Here is a 25485-nt window from a genome sequence, read left to right on the forward strand (position 1 = left end):
TTCCTCAGCCCACCTACCCAAATGATCAAGATCTTGCTGCAATTTTTGACAACCTTCTTCAAGGTGGGATGGGACTGACCTTTGAGAGTGCGGCGTGTACATTGCATGTGGTGGACAGGGTGAAACCGAGCTATTGCTGATAGCTCCATCTTTGTGTGTGATCTGTAAGTTATGAGCAGCCAACCAGGGGCCCACTGCAACACATGGCCGCTGGAGGAGAGGCTCCCTTGATTTAGGAGGCCAGTTGCAATAAGGTTTCGGTCAGTGTGGATTTGGATTTGGATGTGGATTTGGAGATCTCGGCAATGGTGGTGCCACAGGATGTCAGAATGTGCCTTGGGACTGCAATTACTGGGTGCTCTCACCTCCATTGGCCAGCATGGTACAACACATGACACTAGCCAGTGGAGTTCTCACCTGTTCCCCACGGATTCACATTCACCCAGTTTGTTTCATCGTCTCTCAGCCTAAAGCAATCTTACTGTCAACAGATCAGATCCACATTGGGCTGTGACTTGAATAGATTTAGTGATGGACACTGAGAATGCACTGTGTTAACGAGACCAGACACACACACACGCACACAGTCATTTCTTAGACAAGATCTTTGTTTTGATGCTCGTTTATTAAGCTGATGAAACTGCAATGTTACAGTTCAATCATAATCACTGGAAGCACAGAACACATTGTGAGCTTTCCAAACCTTGGTGTAACAAACAATGTTAAATCAAGAGGGTAATACAAAGAGAGAGACAGTAATAATTCCAATCAGCACAATCTAAGTCAAGAGCAGGATCAGCCTCCACCACAGGGACTTTCCCACAGGCCGTGTCTGCCCATCACCACCACCCCCGTGTCCCTGGCACTTTCTTGTCTACACAGGGAGATGGCACCAAATGCCCTGGACACTGCTCTGTACTGCACCTTTTAACTGGGATGCCCAACTGTTCCCGGTGGGATTGGAGGAAGGGCTCCAGCAGAATGGACGAGGAGGGTGTCAGGTTAAAGAGGGCGGACTTGTCTGTTCTGAGCAGTCCCTGGGCTTCAGTCAGGGGTCAGTGTGTGGGGCAGTGCCCTGGGGTTTACACCCTGCTGATCCCTGTAGACATCCACCATGGTTCCCCACATCCCGTCCCTCTCTCAATGTGTGACGGAGAATGGCCGAGACTCTGTACTGAGTATGAAGCCACTACTCTGTCAGTGAGGGAGATGAGAAACTGGTGGGACTCAGTGAGATGTCCCTTACCCTGATATAAACACCCCTTTATTCTGGAATCAATATCACTACTTCTACTACTGATTTGGTTTAGAGAGGAAAGATTGCAATACAAGGTCATATTTATGGTAGCTAGAGCCGTTTGAGGAGATTGTGTTCCCCTCTGCACATTTAAATGCTTTTTGGAACCAAAACATTTAAAATGTACAATCATTATTGTCTTCAATTATGACGTTCCCCCCTGATGTAAATGATGTTGATCCCCAGTTAATGATGTTCCCTCCAACACTGAAACACCCCTGACTGATCAACTCAATCTCATTGTGTTTTAGAACACGATCCCACATATTAACATCAGTCATCTCTCCAACAAAGGATTGTTTGATGTCAAAATGTCCACCAACTGAGTCTTGCTCCTGACCAATTATAAACTGGCCAGACCCTTTCAGAACCTGACCCTTTCCACCAACCTTCCTTAAACCACGTTTTCCGTTGACCCAGATTGCTATCTCACCCCCTTTAGACTCCCAGGTCACACAGATGTGTCTCAGTAAAGAATTCATGTCTGGGATGTAAAACCCAGCTACAAAACTTCCAAGGTACAGCCAGAGTTGTGTTTTAGTTTCTTCCCAAATCAGGAGTTCGTTAGCGGAAGAGCTTGTTGCGTAGGAGAGCAAACTGTAAGAGCGAGTCACTTCAGTGGCTGCCTTGAAACAGACAGTAAAGGCGGTCAAACCGGAGAAATCAGATGCATGCAACTTGACGAAGCTGTTGGCGGTTTCAGTTGGGAATCTCACTGATTTTCCATACAGTCCTGTAAAATTGAAGAGTAAAATTGTTAAATCTCAGTTAGAAATGGTAACGTTGTCATCTGACATGGAGCACAAGGTAACTAGTGAGCAGTGTTTCGCAAAAGGATTTATTTTTTTTAATGTGAAAGAAGAGTGGTATCTAAAGACTGACTGGTTTGGAGAGTGCGTTGAAGAGGTCTGGATTGGAGGGCATTAGGTACAAGGAGAGGTGGGGCAAACATGGGTTGTTTTCACTAGAGTGTTGGAGGCTGAGGGACAAACTATAGAAGTACAAAATGACAGGGAGCATAGTTAGGGTAGATAGTCAGTCTATTTGTCCTCAGGGTGGAAGTGACAAATACCAGAGGGCACAGATTGATAGTGAGAGGGAGAAAATTTAAAGGAGATGTGAAAGGCAAGTTTCTGTTTACAGAGTGGCAGAGACACCTGGAACACACTGCCAGGGGTGGTGGTAGAAACAGATACAATAGCAGTGTTTAAGGGGCATTTAGACAGACACATGAACATAGACGATAGAGGGGTACACACCATGTGCAGGGAAATGGGATTAGTTCAGACTGACATCATGGTCAGCACAGACACACACTGCCCAAACCTTCACGTAAAGCTCATACTAACCTGCACTGTCCGATCCTGACAGGTAAATGCACATCACAAGCACAATTGTCACAGGCTTCATCCTCTCTCCAACCTGTTAAAAAAAAAAATCCCCAATTCATTTAATTTTACTTGTCAATCCATTGAAACTCAGAACCAGCAGCCAGTCCCGTGTGTCAGCAACACACAAACAGCCCCTCTGGTACTCACTGTGTCCGTCTCCAACAAGCCGGTCTCACCTCAGGTGGGTCCAATACCCTGGGCACAAACTGCTGCAATTTATATCCTGCTGAACCCAGTCACAGCCAAACGCAGGAAGGAACTGAGTGGGTGGAGCAAACTCTGCTGCCATCCAATACTCAGAGAGCTGCCATTGATCTGTGTGTCGACATCAGTCAGCATCAGATAATGAGGGGGAGGGTGTGGAGCGAGCCACGATAATTCTTCTCAGGAGGTGATGAAGTTCACCTCCCCCACCCGATCATACTGTAGATATCTCCCCTCCTCCCCTGTAGCTTTGATCTGTGACACTACATGTTGAGAGGGAGAGGCACATGTTCATTTATTGGATTCTTGCCATGAGGTTGTGGTCAAGACCTCTGACAGCTGATTCCCGGAATACATGTAAATACATTTGGGTTCTGCTTGGATTCATCCCATTAGAAAGTGTCCAACCAGTGAATGAGTGGGTACAACTTAGAGTCATGGAGTCATCAGTCATACAGCACAGAAACATGCCCTTTAGTCCAACTTGTCAATGCTGACCAAGATGCACATTAGTCCCACCTGCCTGCATTTGGCCCATGTCCCATTATACCTTCCCTACCCATCTTCCTATCCAAAATTCCCACCACCCTCCGTGAGAATAAGTTGCCCCTCAGGTTTCTTTTCATCCTACCCTCTCACCTTAAACCGATGTCCCCTGGTTCTTGATTACCCTACTCTGTCTAAATGACTGTACATCTGCCTGTTATGCTCTGGGGCACACAGGAACTGGACTCAAACGCACGACTCACACACAAGAGTCAATTTGGAGAAAATAAAGGCACGAGTGCCTTTTGCGGACTGCAAGAAGTGCCTTAACTGTGTAGACCGGACCACCGTCGACGAGCCGGGGGGGTGGAGGGGGCTTGGAGGCGGGCACGAGTGCACTTTCCTTGACCGGTTTTATTTTGCTGACGTGGAATGTAGGGTGAACCCTTAATGACCTGGGGAGTTGTAGACGGACCGAAACAGGGTTAATGACTTTCGAAATGGGAAATGGACCCACGAACCTTGGAGCCAGCTTTCTGGCGTGGACGTGAAGTGGCAAGTCCTTTGTAGACAGCCATACCTTCTGGCCTGGGCGATAATGCGGAGCGGATCTGCGGTGGCGGTCGCTTTCATCCGGGACTGACCCCGGAGTAGAACCCTCCGAGCTCCGTCCCAGATTCGGCGACAGCGTCGGATCATGGCGTGGGCAGAAGGCACCGTCACCTCACCCTCATAAGCCGAGAACAAGGGGGGCTGATAGCCGTAGGCACACTGGAAGGGTGTGAGTCCCGTGGCAGCCGTAGGAAGCGTGTTGCGTGCGTACTCGACCCAGATGAGATGGTCGCTCCAGGTGGTCTGGTTCTGCGCGATCAGACAGCGCAAGCAGGTCTCGAGCTCCTGGTTCATCCGCTCAGTCTGGCCATTGGATTGCGGATGGTAACCAGAAGACAGGCTGACGGTGGCACCTATGAGGGAACAAAACTCACTCCAAAACTTGGACACAAACTGAGGACCTCGGTCCGAGACAATGTCTGTAGGGAAACCATGGATACGGAAACAATGAGACATCATTACCTCTGCCGTCTCTTTGGCAGAAGGGAGCTTGGCCACAGCGATAAAATGTACCATCTTTCAAAATCGGTCTACCACCGTCAGGACAGTTGTGTTACCTTTGGAGGCCGGCAACCCAGTAACAAAGTCAATGGAGATGTGGGACCAGGGCCTCTGAGGGACTGAAAGTGGGTGCAGCAGGCCCGCTTGGGCTTGTCTGGAGGGCTTGCTCCTTGCACAGACAGGGCAGGCGGCCACATATTCAGCTACATCCTTCTCAAGTGAAGGCCACCAAAAACGCTGTTTAACCACAAAAACAGTTCTCTTGGCACCTGGATGGCATGTGAGCAGGGACGTGTGAGCCCAGTGGATTACCTGGGGGCGCAATGTCACAGGAACAAACAGTTAGTAGGACAGCCACTCGGTGCTGGAGTCTCATCATTAGCCTGCTTCACATCTGTTTCGATCTGCCAAGACACCGCTCCTACCACACGGTTAAGTGGCAGGATGGGTTCGGGTTCTCTGGTATCAGGTTCAGGGTCATAAAGTCGGGACAGGGCGTCTGGTTTTGTGTTCTGGGAACCGGGCCTGTAAGACAGAGAAAAGTTGAACCTACTAAAAAACAGAGTCCATCTGGCCTGACGTGAGTTGAGTCTCTTGGCTTTACGGATGTATTCCAGGTTCTTGTGATCTGTCCATACCAGAAAAGGTTGCTCGGCCCCCTCCAGCCTGTGCCTCCACTCCCCCAATGCGGCTCTGACCGCCAGCAGTTCTTTGTTTCCGACATCGTAATTTTTTTCTGCGGGGGTCAACTTACGTGACAGGTAGGCGCAGGGATGAATCCAGTTGTCCTCCGCTCTCTGGGAAAGTACCGCCCCAATCCCCTCGTTGGAGGCATCCACCTCCACAATGAACTGTCTCTGGGGATCTGGGATGGTCAGAACAGGAGCGTTGGTGAACAATGTTTTGAGGCGCTGGAAGACGGCTTCGGCCTGAGGATTCCACTGGAACTGGGTCTTGGAAGACGTGAGAGAGTGCAGAGGAGCAGCAACAGCACTGAAGTCTCTAATAAAACGTCTGTAAAAGTTTGCAAATCCGAGAAACTGTTGCACCTTCTTTCTGTTAGTGGGGGTGGGCCAATCGGCCACCGCACTGACCTTACCAGGGTCCATCTGGATGTGGTCGGCCGATATAATGTAGCCCAGAAAGGACATTGTGTCTGCGTGGAAGTCGCACTTCTCGGCCCTCACATACAGACGGTTAGCTAAGAGCTTCTGCAACACACACTTGACATGACGCTCATGAGACTATGTCTGGAGAGAAGATAAGAATGTCATCAAGGTAGACAAAAACACACTCATTGAGAAATTCCCTGAGGACCTCGTTCATAAAAGCTTGGAAGACTGCGGGGGCATTGGTTAACCCGAACGGCATCACCAAATACTCGTAGTGCCCGTTAGGGGTGTTAAACCCAGTTTTCCACTCATCCCCCTCTCTGATTCTCACTAGATGGTATGCATTCCTCAAGTCTAGTTTAGTGAATACTTTGGCTTTGTGCAACAGTTCAAAAGCAGAAGACATCAAAGGAAGTGGGTAACGATTCTTGATCGTAATCTCGTTTAGGAAGCTGTAATCTATGCAGGGACGAAGTGACCCATCTTTCTTGCCCACAAAGAAAAACCCCGCGCCTGCTGCCGAGGAGGACGGGCGAATAATGCCCGTCCTCAGGGAGGACTCAATGTACTCATCCATCGCCTTCCTCTCGGGGCCGGATATGGAGTACAGTCGCCCCTTGGGAATAGGGGCCCCCGGCAGCAGGTTGATAGCGCAGTCGAAAGGTCGATGAGGAGGTAGGGTGGTGGCCCTGGACTTGTTGAACACCTCCTTCAGTTCATGGTAACAGGGTGGAACCTTCAACAGATCGGGACAGTCATCATCATCATTAGAAATCTTTATTTCTTCAGATTTAAGAACATTTATTCCCAAAACCGCCCCGATCTTCCCGTAACTCACCCCTTTGTTCACTGGTTCAACAAGACATGATTATGTGCACTCAACCCCCCCCATCATCTGATCTTACCAGATCGCCAATCAATCTGAGGATTGTGTTTCTGCAGCCAAGGGAAACCAAAGACCAAGGGATGTTGAGCTGAGTCAAACAAGTGAAAAGACATTATCTCCACATGGTTAGTATTGAACATGACTTTGACAGGTTCTGTACGATGTGTTATCTCAAACAACTGACATCCATCTAAAGCGCTCGCCACAATAGGTTGCAACAAGGGCACAGATTTAACCTTATACGATCGAGCTAGAGTCCAGTCCATGAGACTCTCGTCGGCTCCGGAGTGGATCACAACCCCCCGAGTCACAATTTGCTGATTCAGAGTGAGGGTGGCCTGTGTCAGAGGTCGAGGAGGTAAGTCCGAAACGGGGAATTGGCTCACCAGTGTCCTCCTTTTCACTGGTGAGCCACCCCCTTTTACCGAGCAGACGGTGTCCTTGTTGACCGCAGTAAAAGCAGGCTCCGTCCTTCAGGCGGCGCTGTCGCTGCTCCGGAGTCAGCCTCGTTCGTCCTAGCTGCATGGGTTCCTCCGACGGCTGAGAGGACGCTGTTTTCTCCGGCCAGCGATGGACAGGGAACGATTACTTCTTCGGTGTGAAGGACCCGGAGGAGCGCCCCTGGTGATTGGGAGGACGATCAGCAGCCTGGTGTCTTTCCTTTTCCTTTATCCTGTTATCGACACGAATAGCCCTGGTAATTAATGTCTCTAGATCACTGGGTAACTCAAAATGTGAAAGTCTGTCCTTTATAGCCTCCGACAACCCATTCATGAATGCATCCACTTGTGCAGGCATATTCCACCCACTGTCTGTTGCAAGGGTTCGGAAGTCAATGGCATAGTCTATCACTGGGCGAGTGTTCTGTTTTAGCTGCAGTAAGACTCGGGAAGCTTCCTTAGCAGAGGAAGTGTGATCAAAAATACTGCTAAATGTTCTTTGGAAGAGGTCTAGAACCTGACAGACTGTGGAGCCCTGAGACCACTCCGCAGTGGCCCATGCTGCGGCTCGTCTTGTCAAATGGGACACAATAAATGCTACCCTGGCCTGGTCTGAGGGGAAGTGTGCAGGGTTATGTTTGAAGTGGAGATCACATTGTACAAGGAATGATCTACAATTCTCCGAGTCTCCAGAGAACTTATCTGGTGAAGCCAGGCGTAGAATCAGCGTGGGGTTCGCAGGTGTGGCCGGAACAGCAGGCGGATGGCCGGCTGAAGGTTCAACGTGAGCCAGTGGAGAAGCTGCCGAGGTTGGGTCGAGACGAGCCAGAACCTGATGGAGTTGTACAGCGAGGTGGTTAATCTGGGTCGTCACTGATGACTGGAACTCGCCTTGTCTATCGTTCAGCTCGCGCACCCCGTGACTGACTGAGCGCAGCTGCTCCTCCTGGTGCTGGATCTTAGTGCCCTGGTTGGCAAGGGCTGATTTCCAAATCTTAGAGTCGGCTGAGTCCATATTATGGCCAGTTCGTTCTGTTATGCTCTGGGGCACACAGGAACTGGACTCAAACGCACGACTCACACACAAGAGTCAATTTGGAGAAAATAAAGGCGTTCTTTAATTTTCACATTAAAGAACACTGCAATTCAAACCAAAAACTCTAAACTTACTCAGCTACAAAAACATTAGTTACAAAAATTACTTACTAGCTATACTACGACCGAGAGCACATGAATCACAATACGAACTGGCACAGGACAAAGGGAGGCGTGGACTATATATATCATATCATCATATATCTACAGCCGGAAACAGGCCTTTTCGGCCCTCCAAGTCCGTGCCGCCCAGTGATCCCCATACATTAACACTATCCTACACCCACTAGGGACAATTTTTACATTTACCCAGCCAATTAACCTACATACCTGTACGTCTTTGGAGTGTGGGAGGAAACCGAAGATCTCGGAGAAAACCCACGCAGGTCACGGGGAGAACGTACAAACTCCTTACAGTGCAGCACCCGTAGTCAGGATCGAACCTGTGTCTCCGGCGCTGCATTCGCTGTAAAGCAGCAACTCTACCGCTGCGCTACCGTGCATGAGGTAAGGGCACACAGGTGGAAACAACAAGGCGGGGCTAACAATTACAATGGCAGGAAGTCAAGGGACCTGAAATGAGAATCTAAACACAGAACATGGCACAAGACTAACAGATCTGACGGGACATTACACTGCCCTATCCTGTTCATGACTTTACACACTTCTATAAAATCAGCTCTCAGCATTCTGCACACCAAGGCATAAAGTCTTGGTCTGCTCATCCTCCCTATATCTTCTCTGCACTCTTTCCAGCTTAATGACAACCTTCCTATAACTGGGTGACCAAGACAACGCACCACCTCACACGTGTGTTGTCCATCTGAAGGGTAATGTACCGAAAACCTTTTTGACCATGCTATACACCTGTGACAACAATTTCAGGGAACTATGTACCTTCACTCCTAAATTCCACTGCTCAACAACACTCCCAGGGCCTGCCATTCACTTTCAAGGTCTTGCCCTGATGTGACTTCATAAAAAGCAGCACCTTGCTGTTATCTACATTAAACACCAGTAGCCATTCCTCAGCCCACTTACTTAACTGATCAAGATCCTGCTGTAATTTTTAATAACCATTTTCACTATCTATAATACCACCCGCTTTAGTGTCACCTGTAAACTTACCTTGCGCATTCCAATTGAAAATTGTTGATATAAACCACAGACAGCTATGGGTTCAGCACCAATCCTTGAGGTACACCACTAGTCACAGGCCTCCAGTTCGAAAAACAAAACTGCTCCATCATCCTCTGCTTCCGTGAACAAAACAAATTCTCGATCAATTTGGCGAGCTCTCCTTGGATCCCCAAACATCTAACCTTCCAGAGTCACCTGCAATGCGGAACCTTATCAAATGCCCTGCTGATGTCCGTATAGACAACGTATATGTCTTTGCCCTTGTCAACATTTTTGGTTACTTCTTCAAAAAAGATTCATAAGATACTTTCTTCCACATACAAAACCATGCTGATTATCCCTAATCAGCATTTGTCTATCCAAATGCATATATATCTTATCTCTCAGAATCCTCTCCAGTAACTTGTTTTCCACAGATGTTAGGCTCATTAATCTATAGTTCCCAGGCTTTTTCAGCCCCTTAAATAGAGGAAAACATTAGCCACCCTCCAGTCTTCTGGCACCTCACCCATGTCTAATAATGATTCATATCTCTCAATCAAGTTCTCCTGCCATTTCTTCTCTAGCTTCACACAATGTCCTCGTATATATCTAATTAGGCTGGGGAGATTTATCTACCATCATATGACTTAGGACGTCCAGCATCTCCTCGACCATAGTATGGACTATCCTCAAGACATCACCATTAATTGTCCTATGTTCCCCAATTCAATTATTTGCATCCAGGAAAGTTTTCTCATAGAAACATAGAAAATAGGTGCAGGAGGAGGCCATTCGGCCCTTTGAGCCAGCACCGTCATTCATTGTGATCATGGCTGACCATCCACAATCAGTAACCTGTGCCCAACTCCCCAAATCCCTTGATTCCACTAGCCCCCAGAGCTCTATCTAACTCTCTTTTAAATTCATCCAGTGATTTGGCCTCCACTGTCCTCTGTGGCAGAGAATTCCACAAATTGACAACTCTCTGGGTGAAAAAGTTCCTTCTCACCTCAGCTTTTAATGGCCTCCCCTTTATTCTAAGACTGTGGCCCCTGGTTCTGGACTCCCCCAACATTGGGAACATTTTTCCTGCATCTAGCTTGTCCAGTCCTTTTATAATTTTATATGTCTCTATAAGATTCCCTCTCATCCTTCTAAACTCCAGTGAACACAAGCCTAGTCTTTTCAATCTTTCCTCATATGACAGTCCCGCCATCCCAGGGATCAATCTCGTGAACCTACACTGCACTGCCGCAATTACAAGGCTGCCCTTCCTCAAATTAGGAGACCAAAACTCTACACAATACTCCAGATGTGGTCTTTCCAGGGCCCTATACAACTGCAGAAGAACCTCTGTACTGAAATCCTCTCATTAAGAAGGCCAACATGCCATTAGCTTTCTTCACTCCCTGCTGTACCTGCACGCCAACTTTCAGTGACTGGTGTACAAGGACACCCAGGTCTTGCTGCACTTCCCCCTTACCTAACCTGACACCATTGAGATAATAATTTGCCTTCTTGTTTTTTCCGCCAAAGTGGATAACCTCACATTTATCTATATTATACTGCATCTGCCACGCATCTGCCCACCCTGCAACCTCCTAACATCCTCTTCGCAGTTCACACAGACCATTAGCCCCTGGGGATTTATCAACCTTCAGTCCCATCAGTCTACCCAATACTATTTCTCGCCAAATGAAAATTTCTTTCAGTTCCCCTATCCCCCTAGATCCTCTGTCCTCCAGTGCATCTGGGAGATTGTTTGTGTCTTCCTTAGTGAAGAAAGACTCTAAGTACCTGTTCAACTCTTCTGCCATTTCCTTGTTACCCATAATAATTTCACCCGTGTCTGCCTTCAAGGGACCCGCATTTGACTTTGCTACTCTTTTTCTCTTAACATATCTAAAGAAGCTTTTACTGTCCTTCTTTATATCAGAATCGCCTTTATTGACATCCAAAAAAAACAAGTCTTTTGGAAGAAATTCCGTTACCCACAGTCCAACAATAAGAGCAATAAAAATAAGCAATAGACAATAGACAATAGACAATAGGTGCAGGAGTAGGCCATTCAGCCCTTCGAGCCAGCACCGCCATTCAATGCGATCATGGCTGATCACTATCAATCAGTACCCCGTTCCTGCCTTCTCCCCATACCCCCTCACTCCGCTATCCTTAAGAGCTCTATCCAGCTCTCTCTTGAAAGCATCCAACGAACTGGCCTCCACTGCCTTCTGAGGCAGAGAATTCCACACCTTCACCACCCTCTGACTGAAAAAGTTCTTCCTCATCTCCGTTCTAAATGGCCTACCCCTTATTCTCAAACTGTGGCCCCTTGTTCTGGACTCCCCCAACATTGGGAACATGTTATCTGCCTCTAATGTGTCCAATCCCCTAATTATCTTATATGTTTCAATAAGATCCCCCCTCATCCTTCTAAATTCCAGTGTATACAAGCCCAATCGCTCCAGCCTTTCAACATACGACAGTCCCGCCATTCCGGGAATTAATCTAGTGAACCTACGCTGCACGCCCTCCATAGCAAGAATATCCTTCCTCAAATTTGGAGACCAAAACTGCACACAGTACTCCAGGTGCGGTCTCACCAGGGCCCGGTACAACTGTAGAAGGACCTCTTTGCTCCTATACTCAACTCCTCTTGTTACGAAGGCCAACATTCCATTGGCTTTCTTCACTGCCTGCTGAACCTGCATGCTTCCTTTCATTGACTGATGCACTAGGACACCCAGATCTCGTTGAACTCCCCCTCCTCCTAACTTGACACCATTCAGATAATAATCTGCCTTTCTATTCTTACTTCCAAAGTGAATAACCTCACACTTATCTACATTAAACTGCATCTGCCATGTATCCGCCCACTCACACAACCTGTCCAGGTCACCCTGCAGCCTTATTGCATCTTCCTCACAATTCACACTACCCCCCAACTTAGTATCATCTGCAAATTTGCTAATGGTACTTTTAATCCCTTCGTCTAAGTCATTAATGTATATCGTAAATAGCTGGGGTCCCAGCACCGAACCTTGCGGTACCCCACTGGTCACTGCCTGCCATTCCGAAAGGGACCCATTTATCCCCACTCTTTGCTTTCTGTCTGTTAACCAATTTTCTATCCATGTCAGTACCCTACCCCCAATACCATGTGCCCTAATTTTGCCCACTAATCTATGTGGGACCTTGTCGAAGGCTTTCTGAAAGTCGAGGTACACCACATCCACTGACTCTCCCTTGTCAATTTTCCTAGTTACATCCTCAAAAAATTCCAGTAGATTTGTCAAGCATGATTTCCCCTTCGTAAATCCATGCTGACTCGGAACGATCCCGTTACTGCTATCCAAATGCTCAGCAATTTCGTCTTTTATAATTGACTCCAGCATTTTCCCCACCACTGATGTCAGACTAACTGGTCTATAATTACCCGTTTTCTCTCTCCCTCCTTTCTTAAAAAGTGGGATAACATTTGCTATTCTCCAATCCACAGGAACTGATCCTGAATCTATAGAACATTGAAAAATGATCTCCAATGCTTCCACTATTTCTAGAGCCACCTCCTTAAGTACTCTGGGATGCAGACCATCAGGCCCTGGGGATTTATCAGCCTTCAGTCCCATCAGTCTACCCAAAACCATTTCCTGCCTAATGTGGATTTCCTTCAGTTCCTCCATCACCCTAGGTTCTGCAGCCCCTAGAACATTTGGGAGATTGTGTGTATCTTCCTCAGTGAAGACAGATCCAAAGTAACGGTTTAACTCGTCTGCCATTTCTTTGTTCCCCATAATAAACTCCCCTGCTTCACAAACCAACTCAAAACAAAAAAAGAAACATCCATCACAGTGAGTCTCCTCCAGTCACCTCCTCACTGATGGAAGGTCAGAATGTCTTTTCTCTTCCCCCGCCATCTTCTCCCGCGTTCAGGCTGTTGAAGTTGCCATGTCGGGGCGGTCGGGGCTACCGACATTGAATTCCCCGCCGGGCAGAGAAAATCCCGTGGAATGTTCCAGGCCGCGCTGGACGGTGAAGGTCCGCAACGGGCCGACCCAAGCCCCGCGATTCAGGGTGGGCGAAGACGCTGCCGCTGCCGCTGCCGGAGCTCCCAATGTTGGCCTCCACCCAGGGGCCGGTGAGCTACCGATATCCACGCGGTCCATGCCGAAGCCTCCGGAGCCTCCGAAGGCGAGTCGCAGTCGCACTCGCAGCGCCACCACAGCCTCCGAAGGCAGCCAGCTCCGCAGTTGCTAAGTCCAGTCCGCGGGCTCTGTGAACCAGAGCCCAGGTGGTCCAAGCTGTAGGCCGCCAGCTTCAGGCGCATGGCCGATGGTAGGCCGCAGCGGGAACGGAAACACGACACAGAAAACAAAGGTCAGGTCTCCGTTCGGGAGAGACAATTTTAAAGTCCCCCCCCCCCCCCCCATAGTACCCAACCACAAAAAACACTACATCACATCTAAACACTACAATTAAGACAAAACCCAGCAAAAAATATGAAAAGACAAACGGACTGCAGGTGAGCCGCAGCTGCTGCACAGCGCCGCCACTTCCATATTGTTGGCCAGCTTCCCCTCGTACTTCATCTTTCCACCCCGTATTGCCAGTTTTGTTACCTTTTGTTGTCCTTTGAAAGTTTCCCAATCCTCTGGCTTCCCGCTACTCTTTGTTGTGTTATACATCTTTTCTTTTAGTTTTATTCCATCCCTAACTGCCCTTGTCAGCCACGGTTGCCTCCTACTCTCCTTAGAATCTTTCTTTCGCTTTGGAATGAAATGATCCTGCATCTACCGGATTATGCCCAGAAATTCCTACCATTGCTGTTCCAGCGTCATGCCTGCTAGGATCCCTTTCCAGTCAACCTTAGCCACCTCCTCTCTCATGCCTTCATAGTCCCCTTTGTTCAACTGCAACACTGACACTTCCGATTTAACCTTCTCCCTCTCAAATTGCAGATTAAAACTAATCATATTATGATCACTACCTCCAAGCGGTTCCTTTACCTCGAGTTCTCTTATCAAATCTGGATCATTGGACAACACTAAATCCAGAATTGCCTTTTCTCTGGTAGGCTCCAGTACAAGCTGCTCTAAGAATCTATCTCGGAGGCACTCTACAAACTCTCTTTCTTGGGGTCCAGAACCAACCTGATTTTCCCAATCTACCTGCATATTGAAATCCCCCATCACCACAGTGGCATTACCTTTGTTACATGCCAGTTTTAACTCCTGCTGCAACTTACACCCGACATCCGGGCTACTATTTGGGGGTCTGTAGATAACTCCAATTAGTGTCTTCTTAACTTTACAATTCCTCAGCTCTATCCACAGTGACTTTACCTCGACAGTCCCTATGTCACTCCTCTCAAGGGACTGAATTTCGTCCCGCACCAGCAGAGCTACCCCACTGCCTCTGCCCACCTGCCTGTCCTTTCTATAGGATGTATAACCCTAGATATTAAGTTCCCAGGCCCGATCCTCCTGCAGCCACGTCTCTGTAATACCCACAATGTCATATCTACCAATCTCTAACTGAGCCTCAAGCTCATCTACTTTACTTCTTGTACTTCACGCATTCATATACAATACTTTTAATTCCTGACTCATCTCACCTTTTGACCCAGAGTCACCTTTCACATTACACTTGGCCAGCCTCTCCTATCTCTTTGTGAGCTTTCTTTCCCGTTAATTCTAGGGTCATTAACTATCCCTTTACTCTCTTTCCCTTTAACTCCATCCTTGACTATCCCATTTGACACCCCCCCCCCCCATTTAGTTTATAACCACCCGTGTAGCAGTGGCAAACCTGCCTGCCGGAATGCTGGTCCCCCACCTGTTGTGGTGCAATCTGCCCCTTTTGTACAATTCCCCCTTACCCCAAAACAGATCCCAGTGGTCTAAGAATCTAAATCCCTGCCCCCTGCACCAGTTCCTCAGCCACACATTCGGGTCCTGTATCTCCCTGTTCCTGCTCTCACCAGTACGAGGAACTGGAAGCAAACCGGAGATAACCACCCTGGAGGTCCTGCTTTTCAGCATTTTTCCGAGCACTCTAAAGTCACGCTGCAGAATATTCATCCCCTTCTTTCCAACGTGGTTTGTGCCAACATGCACTACCACTTCCAGCTGTTCACCACCTTCGCCCATGAGGATTTTCTGCACTCTGTCCATGACATCCTGGATCCTGGCACCAGGGAGGCAGCACACCATCCTTGAATCCCGTCTGTTGTCGCAGAAACCCCTGTCCGCACCTCTCACAATGGAGTCTCCTACTACCACGGCGTTGCCTGACGTCGGCCTCTTTGGTTTTGGCTCAACAGCACATTTTGCTTTGCAAACCAGTCTGCCGCTCAGTTTGGCGACGTCTTCCCCGACAGCTTCCAAGTGGGTGAACCTGTTCTCAAGAGCTACAACACCCAGGGTCCCTTGCACTCCAAGTTTCCTTCCCTTTCTCTTTCTTCCAGTACCTTCGGTGTAACAATCTCACTGTGGGACTTGTCCAGGAACGACTCCGTTTCTCGGACGGACCTGAGGTCATCACTTGCTTCTCCAGTTCCACAACATGGTCCTTCAGGAGCTGAACCTGGATACACTTCTCACACTTGTAGCAGCCAGAGGCAGCAGCATTGTCCCTGACCTCCCACATCCTGCAATATGTAGATGGCCCTACTCAACAGAGGACATCACAGGACCTCTTAATGGGAAAGGTAGCTGGTCAAGTCACTGAAGTGTATGTGGGGGAACTAATACTATCAGTTTTAAGGAGAGGGGCAAAGTTAAAAGTTTTTTACACAGTGAGTGGTGGGTGTATGGAAGATGTTGTCAGAGGTGGTGGAGGAGGCCGATAAGATCGTGTTGTTTAAGAGGCTTTTAGATAGGCACATGGATCTGCAGGAAATGCAGGGACAGGCACTACATGCAGGCAGAGGAGATTAGTTTATCTTAACATCGTGTTCAGGATGAACATTGTGGGCCGTAGGGCCTTTACCTGCGCTGTGTCGGTCTATGTTGGATTGGGGAATCATGGCAGATGAGGGATAATGAGGCACTGGTCAGAAAATAGGAGGTCTGTGTAGGCAGCTGTGATCAAGCAAAACTTTTGAGTGGAATAAGCAATGTCGGATTACACTGTGTGGGAAAATCAGGAAGGCTGAAAGAGGACATTTAGTATCTTTGGCCAACAAGGTGAATCCTCAGGGACTCGAAAAGTAGACAATAAATTTTTAGATTTAGATTTAGAGATACAGCGCAGAAACAGGCCCTTCGGCCCACCGGGTCCGCGCCGCCCAGCGATCCCCGCACACGAACACTATCCTACACCCACTAGGACAATTTTTACATTTGCCCAGCCAATCAACCTACATACCTGTACATCTTTGGAGTGTGGGAGGAAACCGAAGATCTCGGCGAAAACCCACGCAGGCCACGGGGAGAACGTACAAACTCCATACAGACGGCGCCCGTAGTCAGGATCGAACCTGGGTCTCCGGCGCTGCATTTGCTTTAAGGCAGCAACTCTACCGCTGCGCCACTGTGCCGCCCGAGTAGCGGGAGAGAAAAGAGTAGCTGTGGAGAGAATATTGTTGCCCTGAAGGATCAACATCATTGTCCCTGTGTAGGATCTCGGTGGATGGGCAAGGCTTCCAGCTCCACAATGTTAGGCCGCAGAGCGACTGGAGATGCGATCCAGAAAACAATCGCATCTCCGGCAAGGTAAGAGATTGAAAAAAAGTTTCCCCCTCCCCCCTCCCCCACCCCCCTCATAAAACAAACCAGAGAACATTTACACAAACTTTAAAACTTACCAAAAATAACAAAAAGAGTTCGAAAAGGACAGACAGACTGTAGGCGAGGCAGCCATCGTGTGGCGCCCCCTGCCACAAGTCTGCGCTACATTGTCGGGGCATTGGCTTTGGTGAGTTAATGACCAAAACCAATCCAGCAGGCTACATGAAAAGCACAAAGGGCATACGGGGTTCGGGTGACACACAGGCAGAGAGAGTGGGGTAACTAACAGGAAACAGAGTGCCAATAAATGGGTTCATCAATAACTCATGGGGGGTCACGAAGATGTGGGGCCTCAACTGTTTACAGTCCACATTAGTGCCGGATGAAACAATTGAGTGTACCGTAGACAGATTTATGGTGAACAAAGACCAGTGGATGAACAAGTGGTGAGGAGGGCACAAGGAGCCTGGAACGGGATATGGATAGGTTGATTGAGTGGACAATATGTTGGCAGATGGAGCACAATGTAGGACAATGTGAGGTTTCCCACCTTTGGAAGGATGAATGAAAACATAAATATTAATTAAATAGGATGGGACTACACAATGTTGATCTACAAAGTGATCACGGCATCTGAATGCATCCAACAGGAATATGTTGTAAACGATGAAGCAAGTAACTCAAAAAAACTCATGGTATGGTGGTGTTTGTTGCAAGAGGTATGAAGTGTATAGGTAGGTGTTTTGATCCTTGAAAATTCACAACAGGTGAGGGGGGGGGGGGGGGGGGACTTTAGAAATTTGCTTAACAAATTGACAAGGCAAACCAGTTAGGTCACCAGTATCTGGCATTTGCAGACACCAGCGATTTCTAAGTAAGTAGGCAAATCGAGTTGACCACAGATGAGGACAGGCTGTTCCAGCACCAAGCAGCAGCCCTCGTTGACATGCAACGTGGCGATGAAATGGATCATAGGGGGCGTGATTTCGTTCTGCAGCTGCGGCTCACCGGCAGCCTCTCTGTCTTTTTTTTGTTTTTGTCTATTGTTATCGTTAAATGTATGTTTTGATTTATTTTTAACTCTGTTTATGTGGGGGGTGTGGGAAACCTTTTTTTTCCAATCTCCTCCTCAACGGAGATGCGACCGTTATCGTGTTGTATCTCCGTTCGCGCTACGGCCTAACACCGTGGAGTCGGCGGCCTCCAGCTGGGTTCGACCTTGAAGACTCCGGTCGCAGGGCCTGGACTTACCATCTCGGAGGCTTCGGCCGTGAGCCCTGCAGACCGCAACATCGGGAGTTCGCAGGTCCCTGGCTGGCGATCGGCTTTCGGGAGCTCCAGTCGTAGCAGCTTTGACTGCCCCAAAGCGCGAGGTACGATCGACCCGCTCGCAGGCCCTTCATCGCCCTGCATAGCTCGGCCGCGGCACTTTCCATCGCCCGGTGGGGGCTCAGGACCTTCATCGGCCTGCTCAGCTCGGCCTGGGACTTTCCATCGCCCGGTGGGGGCTTCAAAAGTCGGGAGCCTCGATCACCTCGTGGCAGCAGTTTGACTGCCTGACCACGGGAGAAGAATGAGGAGGAGATAAGACTTTTCTTTGCCTTCCATCACAGTGAGGGTGTGCCTGGAGCAATCACTGTGATGGCTGTTTGTGTTAAATTGTAATTGTGTGTCTTGTGTTTTTTATTGTTTACTGCCGGACCCTGACGTGACACAGCTGGCGCTATTTGTTCGCCGCTTCTCCGTTAGCTTATCAATTTGTTTGTTTTTATGTTTTGACTGCAAGCGTCTTTGAGCATTTGGAAAAGCGCTATATAAAATAAATGTTTATTATTATTATTATAACGTCTGGCAGTGAGGTGTAAAGAAGGGGACAGCAGAAGCTGATTGTCCAGACAACAGAACTGCCAAAGTGTGGGTGAAGGAGAGTGAAGGCGTCATTGGAGCTGACTGCAAGACCTCTGGGGTCACAGTCTGTGACTACCAGCAGCTTAATGTTCCAGGGTGTAAAATAATCTCTGTTTGGTCTCTCAGATGTAAGGGAAGCCACACTGGGAACACCGGATGCAGTGGACGAACATAGAGGAGGTGCACGTAAATCTCTATCTCACCTGGAAAGTCTGCCATTGTCCCTGAGTTTATAGAAATTGTGCAAGTGTGGCTAGCGTGGGGCAGGGGCTGGGGTCATGGGGTCACAGGCTAGCATGGGGCAGGGGCTGGGGTCATGGGGTCACAGGCTAGCATGAGGCAGGGGGTGGGATAGTGGAGTCATGGTGTCACAGGCTAGCGTGGGGCTGGGGTCATGGGGTCACAGGCTAGCGTGGGGCAGGGGCTGGGGTCAAGGGACAGTGGGTGGGTGGGGTAGAGGGGCAGTGGGTGGAGTCATGGGCAGTGAGAAGGGAGGTTGTGTTCTTACCATGTTTCTCTTGCCGCTCCTTCCCAGGGATGGAGAACATGGAATTAGCAGCTGTTTCTGAAGATGCCTCGGGCAGTTGTATGCTGGTGTTGAGAACCTGGAGCTGCCCTTGTCCAGGGAGATGCCAATTGTCCCGTCACTCTGCTGACTTGTTCCTTGCTGATGATGGAAAGGCTTTAGGGGTCCAGTGAATATCCAGCCTCTGATACCTCCCGCCATCAGGTTAATGTTGCAGCTAAGCAACATCCAGGATGTTGATGTGGGACTTTGTGATGGTGATGTTGCTGCCAGAGTACACAATTCAGGGGGGGAAATCTGAAAAGAAATAGTTGCCAGGTGCATTCTAAGCAGATCAAATGCTGCTGTTACTTTCATACCTTTAACTCTGATCCCCTTATTGCTTAATATTTCCACAACTCGAGTTGTCTATTTTCTGCATTCTCTCAGTGAAGAGGACACAACCAGAGGGAAGATGATTGGGAGTGCAGAGAGCTATCAACATAGGTCATAGAACCATAGAAACATAGAAAATAGGTGCAGGAGGAGGCCATTTGGCCCTTTGAGCCAGCACCGCCATTCATTGTGATCATGGCTGATCATCCTCAATCAATAACCCGTGCCGGTCACTAGTGATGAGCAGAGCTGGTGATTGGGTTGGTGCCAATGATCACTGGGTTGCAAAGTCACACTACACAAATTTCATCAGCCCACAGAGCAACAACCTGGACCCACTTTAGTTTACTTTGACCCAAATCCATCAACAGAGCGTACACACTCTGCCACGCGGACAAGATTCCAGTCAGACCTGGATTCAAATGCTTCTCGAGCTTTAAGGTGAGAGGGGCAAAGTTTAAAAGAGATACGTGGAGCAGAGGGTGGTGGTTGCCTGGAAAGTGTTGCCAGGGATGGTGGTTGCTGAGACTTTCAGATGGACGCATGGATATGTAGGGAATGGAGGGATGTGGAGGCAGAGCAGGCAGAGGAGAATAGTTTAACTTGGTATCATATTCGGCATGAACATTATGGGCCGAAGGGCCTGCTTTCTGTACTGTGCAGTTCTGTGTTCTATGTACAGAGAGAAAACTACACTGGTTATACAGAAATCCAAAGGCAGCAACTCTCACTTTGTACAAAAACATCATCTGCAACACACAGGGGCTGTGTCAGGCATGGAAACATACAGGCAAGTTGTGTATCTTGTATCCAAACACCACAATCTAATCAATTGGATAGTCTGCCCATTTTGCATTGGCACAGAAGCCACTTTCGAAAGGGACTGTAACTTGGACTTTGCATTTGTTAACTCTGGTGATAATGCGACTATATTTTAGTTGTGTGTCACCATTAGGTAGTTCTACCAACTGGCTAAGCAGATTAGAATTAATAAATGGAACTTCATGGGCAGTGCGCTTGCAACTTTCTGCCCTGCACAGCTGTGGGCATGGCTCAGTGTAGGACTTTGCACCCTTTGTACTTTCAGCCTTAATGCAAGGAATGAACATATATGCAACCTTGAATAAAATACTAAAATGGCTGGCAGCCTCCCACTCCCCTCTCCTCAACCGCTTCCCCTTCCCTCTATCCTGGTCTCAGATGCATCCAGAGGTTTTACTCAGCCAAACGTCTTCTCCATTCAGCCCCCCAGCTGTGCTGAGAAGTCCCAACGGAGTCCCGATCGCTGCTCAGAGGGTTGGGGGAGATTCCTGACACCGCACCGCAGACACCGTTGAGCAGGTGAGTAGATGGACCATAACATCTGGCAGGAACATCTGGTCAGTGTTCAGCCCAACAACATACATGGTCACAAAGCCTACCAGCCCAATTCACTCAGCAGCTCGCTCAGCAATCTCTCCTTCTCAACATTCTCCTTTCTTCATCATTTTCTTCTCCAGTGCACCATTAAATACCTTCATGTTCTGTTCCGTGATGGTAGAACGATTCACAGTATGACCATAATGAAGTTTCTCTTGAATTCTCAACAGGAATTACTGGGGACTGTTGTGCATGAACAGGATGACTGCGAACTTACAATTCCTGATTGCAGGTTATTCAGGAAAGATTGGAAGAGAGAAAATGTATGTAGGCGGATATGTTTATCACATTTACCATTACTGCACTAGAAAGGAATACTAGGCTCGAGGAACAGAATTTATTTGGTTGGGATTAAGGAATCTCTTATCTGTCATTCAATATTGATGCAAAGGAGCTGAGGAACTCAGCAGGTCAGCAGTACCTCTGGAGAACATACATTGGTGACAGGCCACATGGAAAGCGCCCATCCAGAGAGACGAGCAAAGTTAAAATGGCAGTTTTTAATCAATCTACTGTACACTGGGAAAATAAGTAAAATCCAAGGAGGGAGCAGAAATGCTGATGGAAAAGGACTCGGAACAAATAAATTTCAGTGGTTTGAAAATGGGTCTGCCCTGGTAGATCAGTAAATAAACAATGAGACTATTAAGGATGGGATAGTTGGTGAACAAAGCAGATTTATTCCCACAGGGAGGAATGGGGAATGGGAAGATGAGGAAAGATGGAACAATTAAAGTGAAGCAGTAAATGGGGGCTTATAGTAATCCATATAGTATAGTAATTCAGTCACAGACCCAAGGCTAAATATAGAAAATGCAGGAAGGAGTTGAAGAAAGAATTCAGATGCTCAGAGGGAGGGGGAGAAGGCAGGCTGGCAGCTCACATGAAAAGCAACCCAAAATGTTTTATCAATAATAAAAGGGGATTAAATGGTGATGAGCAAGCAAAATGGAAGCAGCGTGTGAAGACAGGGGCATTCTATATTACTGTTCACTGAGAAAGAGGTTGCTGTCAATATTGCAGTAAATGAGCAGGTTGTTCACATATTGTATTGGACAAAAATAAACAAGGAGCAGGCAGCTAGGAGGTTGTGTTGGTTTCTATGCTACATCGAAGACCGCAAGGAATTGCAGAGTGTTTTCAATGTAGCTCAGTTCATTACACAAACCAGACTTTCCACCATAGATGATGCAAGGAAATTGAAGATGCTGGTTCACAAAAAAAAGACACAAAGCGCTGCAAGTATTCGGCGAAACAGTCGCCGAGTCTACACTTCGTCTAGCTGATGTACAGGAGGCTGCACTGGAAACATCGGTTGCAGTAGACGAGGTTAGAGGAAGTGCACGTGAATTCTGTCTCACCTGGAAGGACTGCTGGGATTCCAGAAGGGAGGTGAGTGAAGTGGTATAAGGGCAGGTGTTACATCTCCTGTGGTTGCAGGGGAAAGTACCTGGAGAGGGCATGGTTTGGGTGGGAAGTGTATCAAAGAGTTATGGAGGGAACTGTCTCTGTAGAAGGCAGAAAGGGTGGAGGTTGGGAGATGTGACTGGTGGTGGGATTATGCTGGAGGCGGCAGAAATATCAGAGTGTTGGATGAAGTCAGCATAGTTTTGTTAAGGGGAGATCTTGCCTGACACATCTGTTGGAGTATTTTGAGGAGATAACAAGCATGTTAGACAAAGGAAAGTCAGTGGATGTTGTTTACTGGGATTTTCAGAAGGCCTTTGGTAAGGTGCTGCAAATGAGGCTGCTAAACAAGCGGAGAGCCCATGGTATTAGAGGCATGGATAGATACAATACAATACAATACAATACAATATATCTTTATTGTCATTGTGCCCAGGGGTACAACGAGATTGGGAATGCGCCTCCCATACGATGCAATCATTTAGGTAATTTAGACAGCAGCAACCCAACGAAACGAAACAGTTGTAACAGTTTTGGACAGGGTAAAGTGCAAGTTGATCTATGCGTTGTGGCCATCTGGCTCAGCAGGACCGGTTCATAGCAGCTATGGCCCTGGGGATGAAGCTGTTCCTGAGTCTGGAGGTGCAGGCATAGAAGGCCTTGTATCGTCTGCCCGATGGAAGGAGTTCGAACAGACTGTTGCAGGGGTGTGAAGAGTCTTTGTGGATGCTGGTGGCTTTTCTGAGGCATCGTGTGTTGTAGATGCCCTCCAAGTCTGGTAGCTGTGTTCCGATGGCCCTCTGAGCTCTATGGACTACCCGCTGTAGAGCTTTCCTTTCTGCCTCCGTGCAGCTGAGGTACCACACAGGGATGCCATGCGTTAGGATGCTCTCTATGGTGCAGCGGTAGAAGGTCGTCAGCAGCTGTTGGGGTAGACCAGACTTTTTCAGTGTTCTTAAGTAGAACAGTCTTTGTTGTGCCTTCTTGACCAGCGCAGCAGTGTTATTGGACCATGTTAGGACCTCCGAAATGTGAGTGCCCAGAAACTTGAAGCTGGACACTCTCTCCACACTGACCCCGTTGATAGAGATCGGGGCATATTCCCCGTTATGTGACCTACGGAAGTTGATGATCAGCTCCTTGGTCTTGGTGGTATTTAGGGACAGGTTGTTATCAGAGCACCAGTCCGCCAGGTTCTGCACCTCCGCTCTATAGTTTGTTTCATCTCCGTTGGTGATCAGCCCGATCACCGTTGTGTCATCTGCAAACTTGACAATGGTGTTGGTGTCGAATGCAGGAACACAGTCGTGTGTGAAGAGGGAGTAGAGCATGGGGCTCAGAACACAGCCCTGTGGTGTGCCGGTACTCAGTGTGATAGTGGAGGGCAGGTGCAGGCCCATTCTCACTGCCTGCGGTCGTTCCAGCAGGAAGTCCAGGATCCAGTCGCATAACGACGAGCTGAGGCCTAGCTGGTGGAGTTTGATGATGAGCTTGGTGGGGATGACTGTGTTGAAGGCGGAGCTATAGTCTATGAATAGCATCCTCACGTACGTGCCCTGTCTCTCTAGGTGAGTCAGGACAGTGTGAAGAGCCAGAGAGATGGCGTCCTCTGTGGATCTGTTTGCCCTGTATGCAAATTGATGTGGGTCCAGTGAGTCAGGGATGCTGGATTTGATGTGTGAGAGGACCAGCCTCTCAAAGCACTTCATGACTATCGGCGTTAGGGCAACCGGGCGGTAGTCGTTCAGGTTGGAGATCTTTGCTTTTTTCGGCACCGGAACTATGATAGCCGACTTCAGGCACTTGGGGACCGTAGCCAGAGATAATGACAGGTTAAAGATCCTGGTGAATACCTCAGCCAGCTGTTCAGCACAGTCCTTCAGTACCCTTCCTTGAACTCCATCCGGTCCTGCAGCCTTGCGTGGGTTGACCCTTTGCAGAGCGCGTTGTACCTCCTGTGTGCTCAGTTGCAAGACTTGTCCCACTGCCTCGGCTGGGGTTCTTTCACTCAAGGTGGTTTTGCCAGTTTCAAAGCGGGCAAAGAAGGTGTTAAGCTCGTTGGTCAGTGCCATATCGCTGTGGGGGCAGGCAGGGCTGCTCTTGTAGCCAGTGATGTCCCTGACACCCTGCCACATGCTTCTGGTGTCCGTGGTGTTGAAGTGGTCTTCCACCCGTTGCCTTTGGGTGTCTTTGGCCCTTTTAATACCTTTGCTTAGGTGTGATCTGGCAACACTGTATGCTGAAGTGTCACCAGTTTTAAAGGTATTGTTGCGTGCCCTCAGCAGGTTCTGTACCTCCTTGTTCATCCAGGGTTTCCGGTTTGACTGACTGGCAGGAGGCAAAGAGTGGCAATGAAGTGGGCTTTTTCTGGTTTGCTGCTGGTGACTAGTAGTGTTCCACAGGCGAGTCCCAGGTGGAGGCCGCCAGCTCCAGGTGTTTGGCTGATGGTAGGCCGCAGCGGGAACGGAGACATGACCCAGAAACAAAAGGTCTCGTCTCCGTTCAGAAGAGACAATTTTTACATTTACAGTTCCCGCCACCCCCCCCCCCCCCCCCCCTCCCCCAATGTACACAACCCCAAAAAACTACATCACATTTACACTACAATCAAGACAAAAAAACAACATAAAAACACAAAGACAGATGGACTGCAGGTAAGCCGCAGCTGCTGGGGCAGCGCAGGCACAGGTTTTATGGCTAGGTTTGCAGATGACATGCAGATAGGTGGAGGGGCAGGTAATGTGGAGAAAGTAGGGGACCTGGTCAGAGTGGGAGAGTGGGTAAAGAAGTGGCAAATGAAATACAGCGTAGCAAAGTGTATGGTCATGCACTTTGGTAGAAAAGCTAAAGGCATTCAGAAATCAAAAGTGCAAACGAATTGGGAGTACTGATGCAAGATTCCAAAAAGGTTAATTTGCAGGCTGAGTCGGTAGTAAGAAGGCAAATGCAATATTGGCATTCATTCGAGAGTACT

General features: G+C 48.4%; 1 protein-coding gene across 2 annotated transcripts; it reads right to left on the reverse strand.

Annotated features, from left to right (window-relative positions):
• Positions 1–618: 618 nt before the first annotated feature.
• LOC144606595 (mucosal pentraxin-like) lies at positions 619–2965 on the reverse strand. 2 transcript variants are annotated; one of them, XM_078422861.1, is made up of 3 exons: positions 2865–2965; positions 2647–2719; positions 619–2030 (listed from the first exon to the last, which is right to left on the reverse strand). In XM_078422861.1, the coding sequence occupies exons 2-3, from the start codon at positions 2705–2707 to the stop codon at positions 1414–1416; spliced, it is 678 nt and encodes a 225-aa protein (XP_078278987.1). In that variant the 5' UTR covers positions 2708–2719; positions 2865–2965; the 3' UTR covers positions 619–1413. The 2 variants fall into 2 exon arrangements, with proteins under 2 accessions (XP_078278987.1, XP_078278986.1); XM_078422860.1 differs by having other exon boundaries at positions 2836–2939.
• Positions 2966–25485: the final 22520 nt, after the last annotated feature.

The sequence above is a fragment of the Rhinoraja longicauda genome, chromosome 27, assembly GCF_053455715.1.
Source record: "Rhinoraja longicauda isolate Sanriku21f chromosome 27, sRhiLon1.1, whole genome shotgun sequence".
NCBI classification, from domain to species: domain Eukaryota; kingdom Metazoa; phylum Chordata; class Chondrichthyes; order Rajiformes; family Arhynchobatidae; genus Rhinoraja; species Rhinoraja longicauda.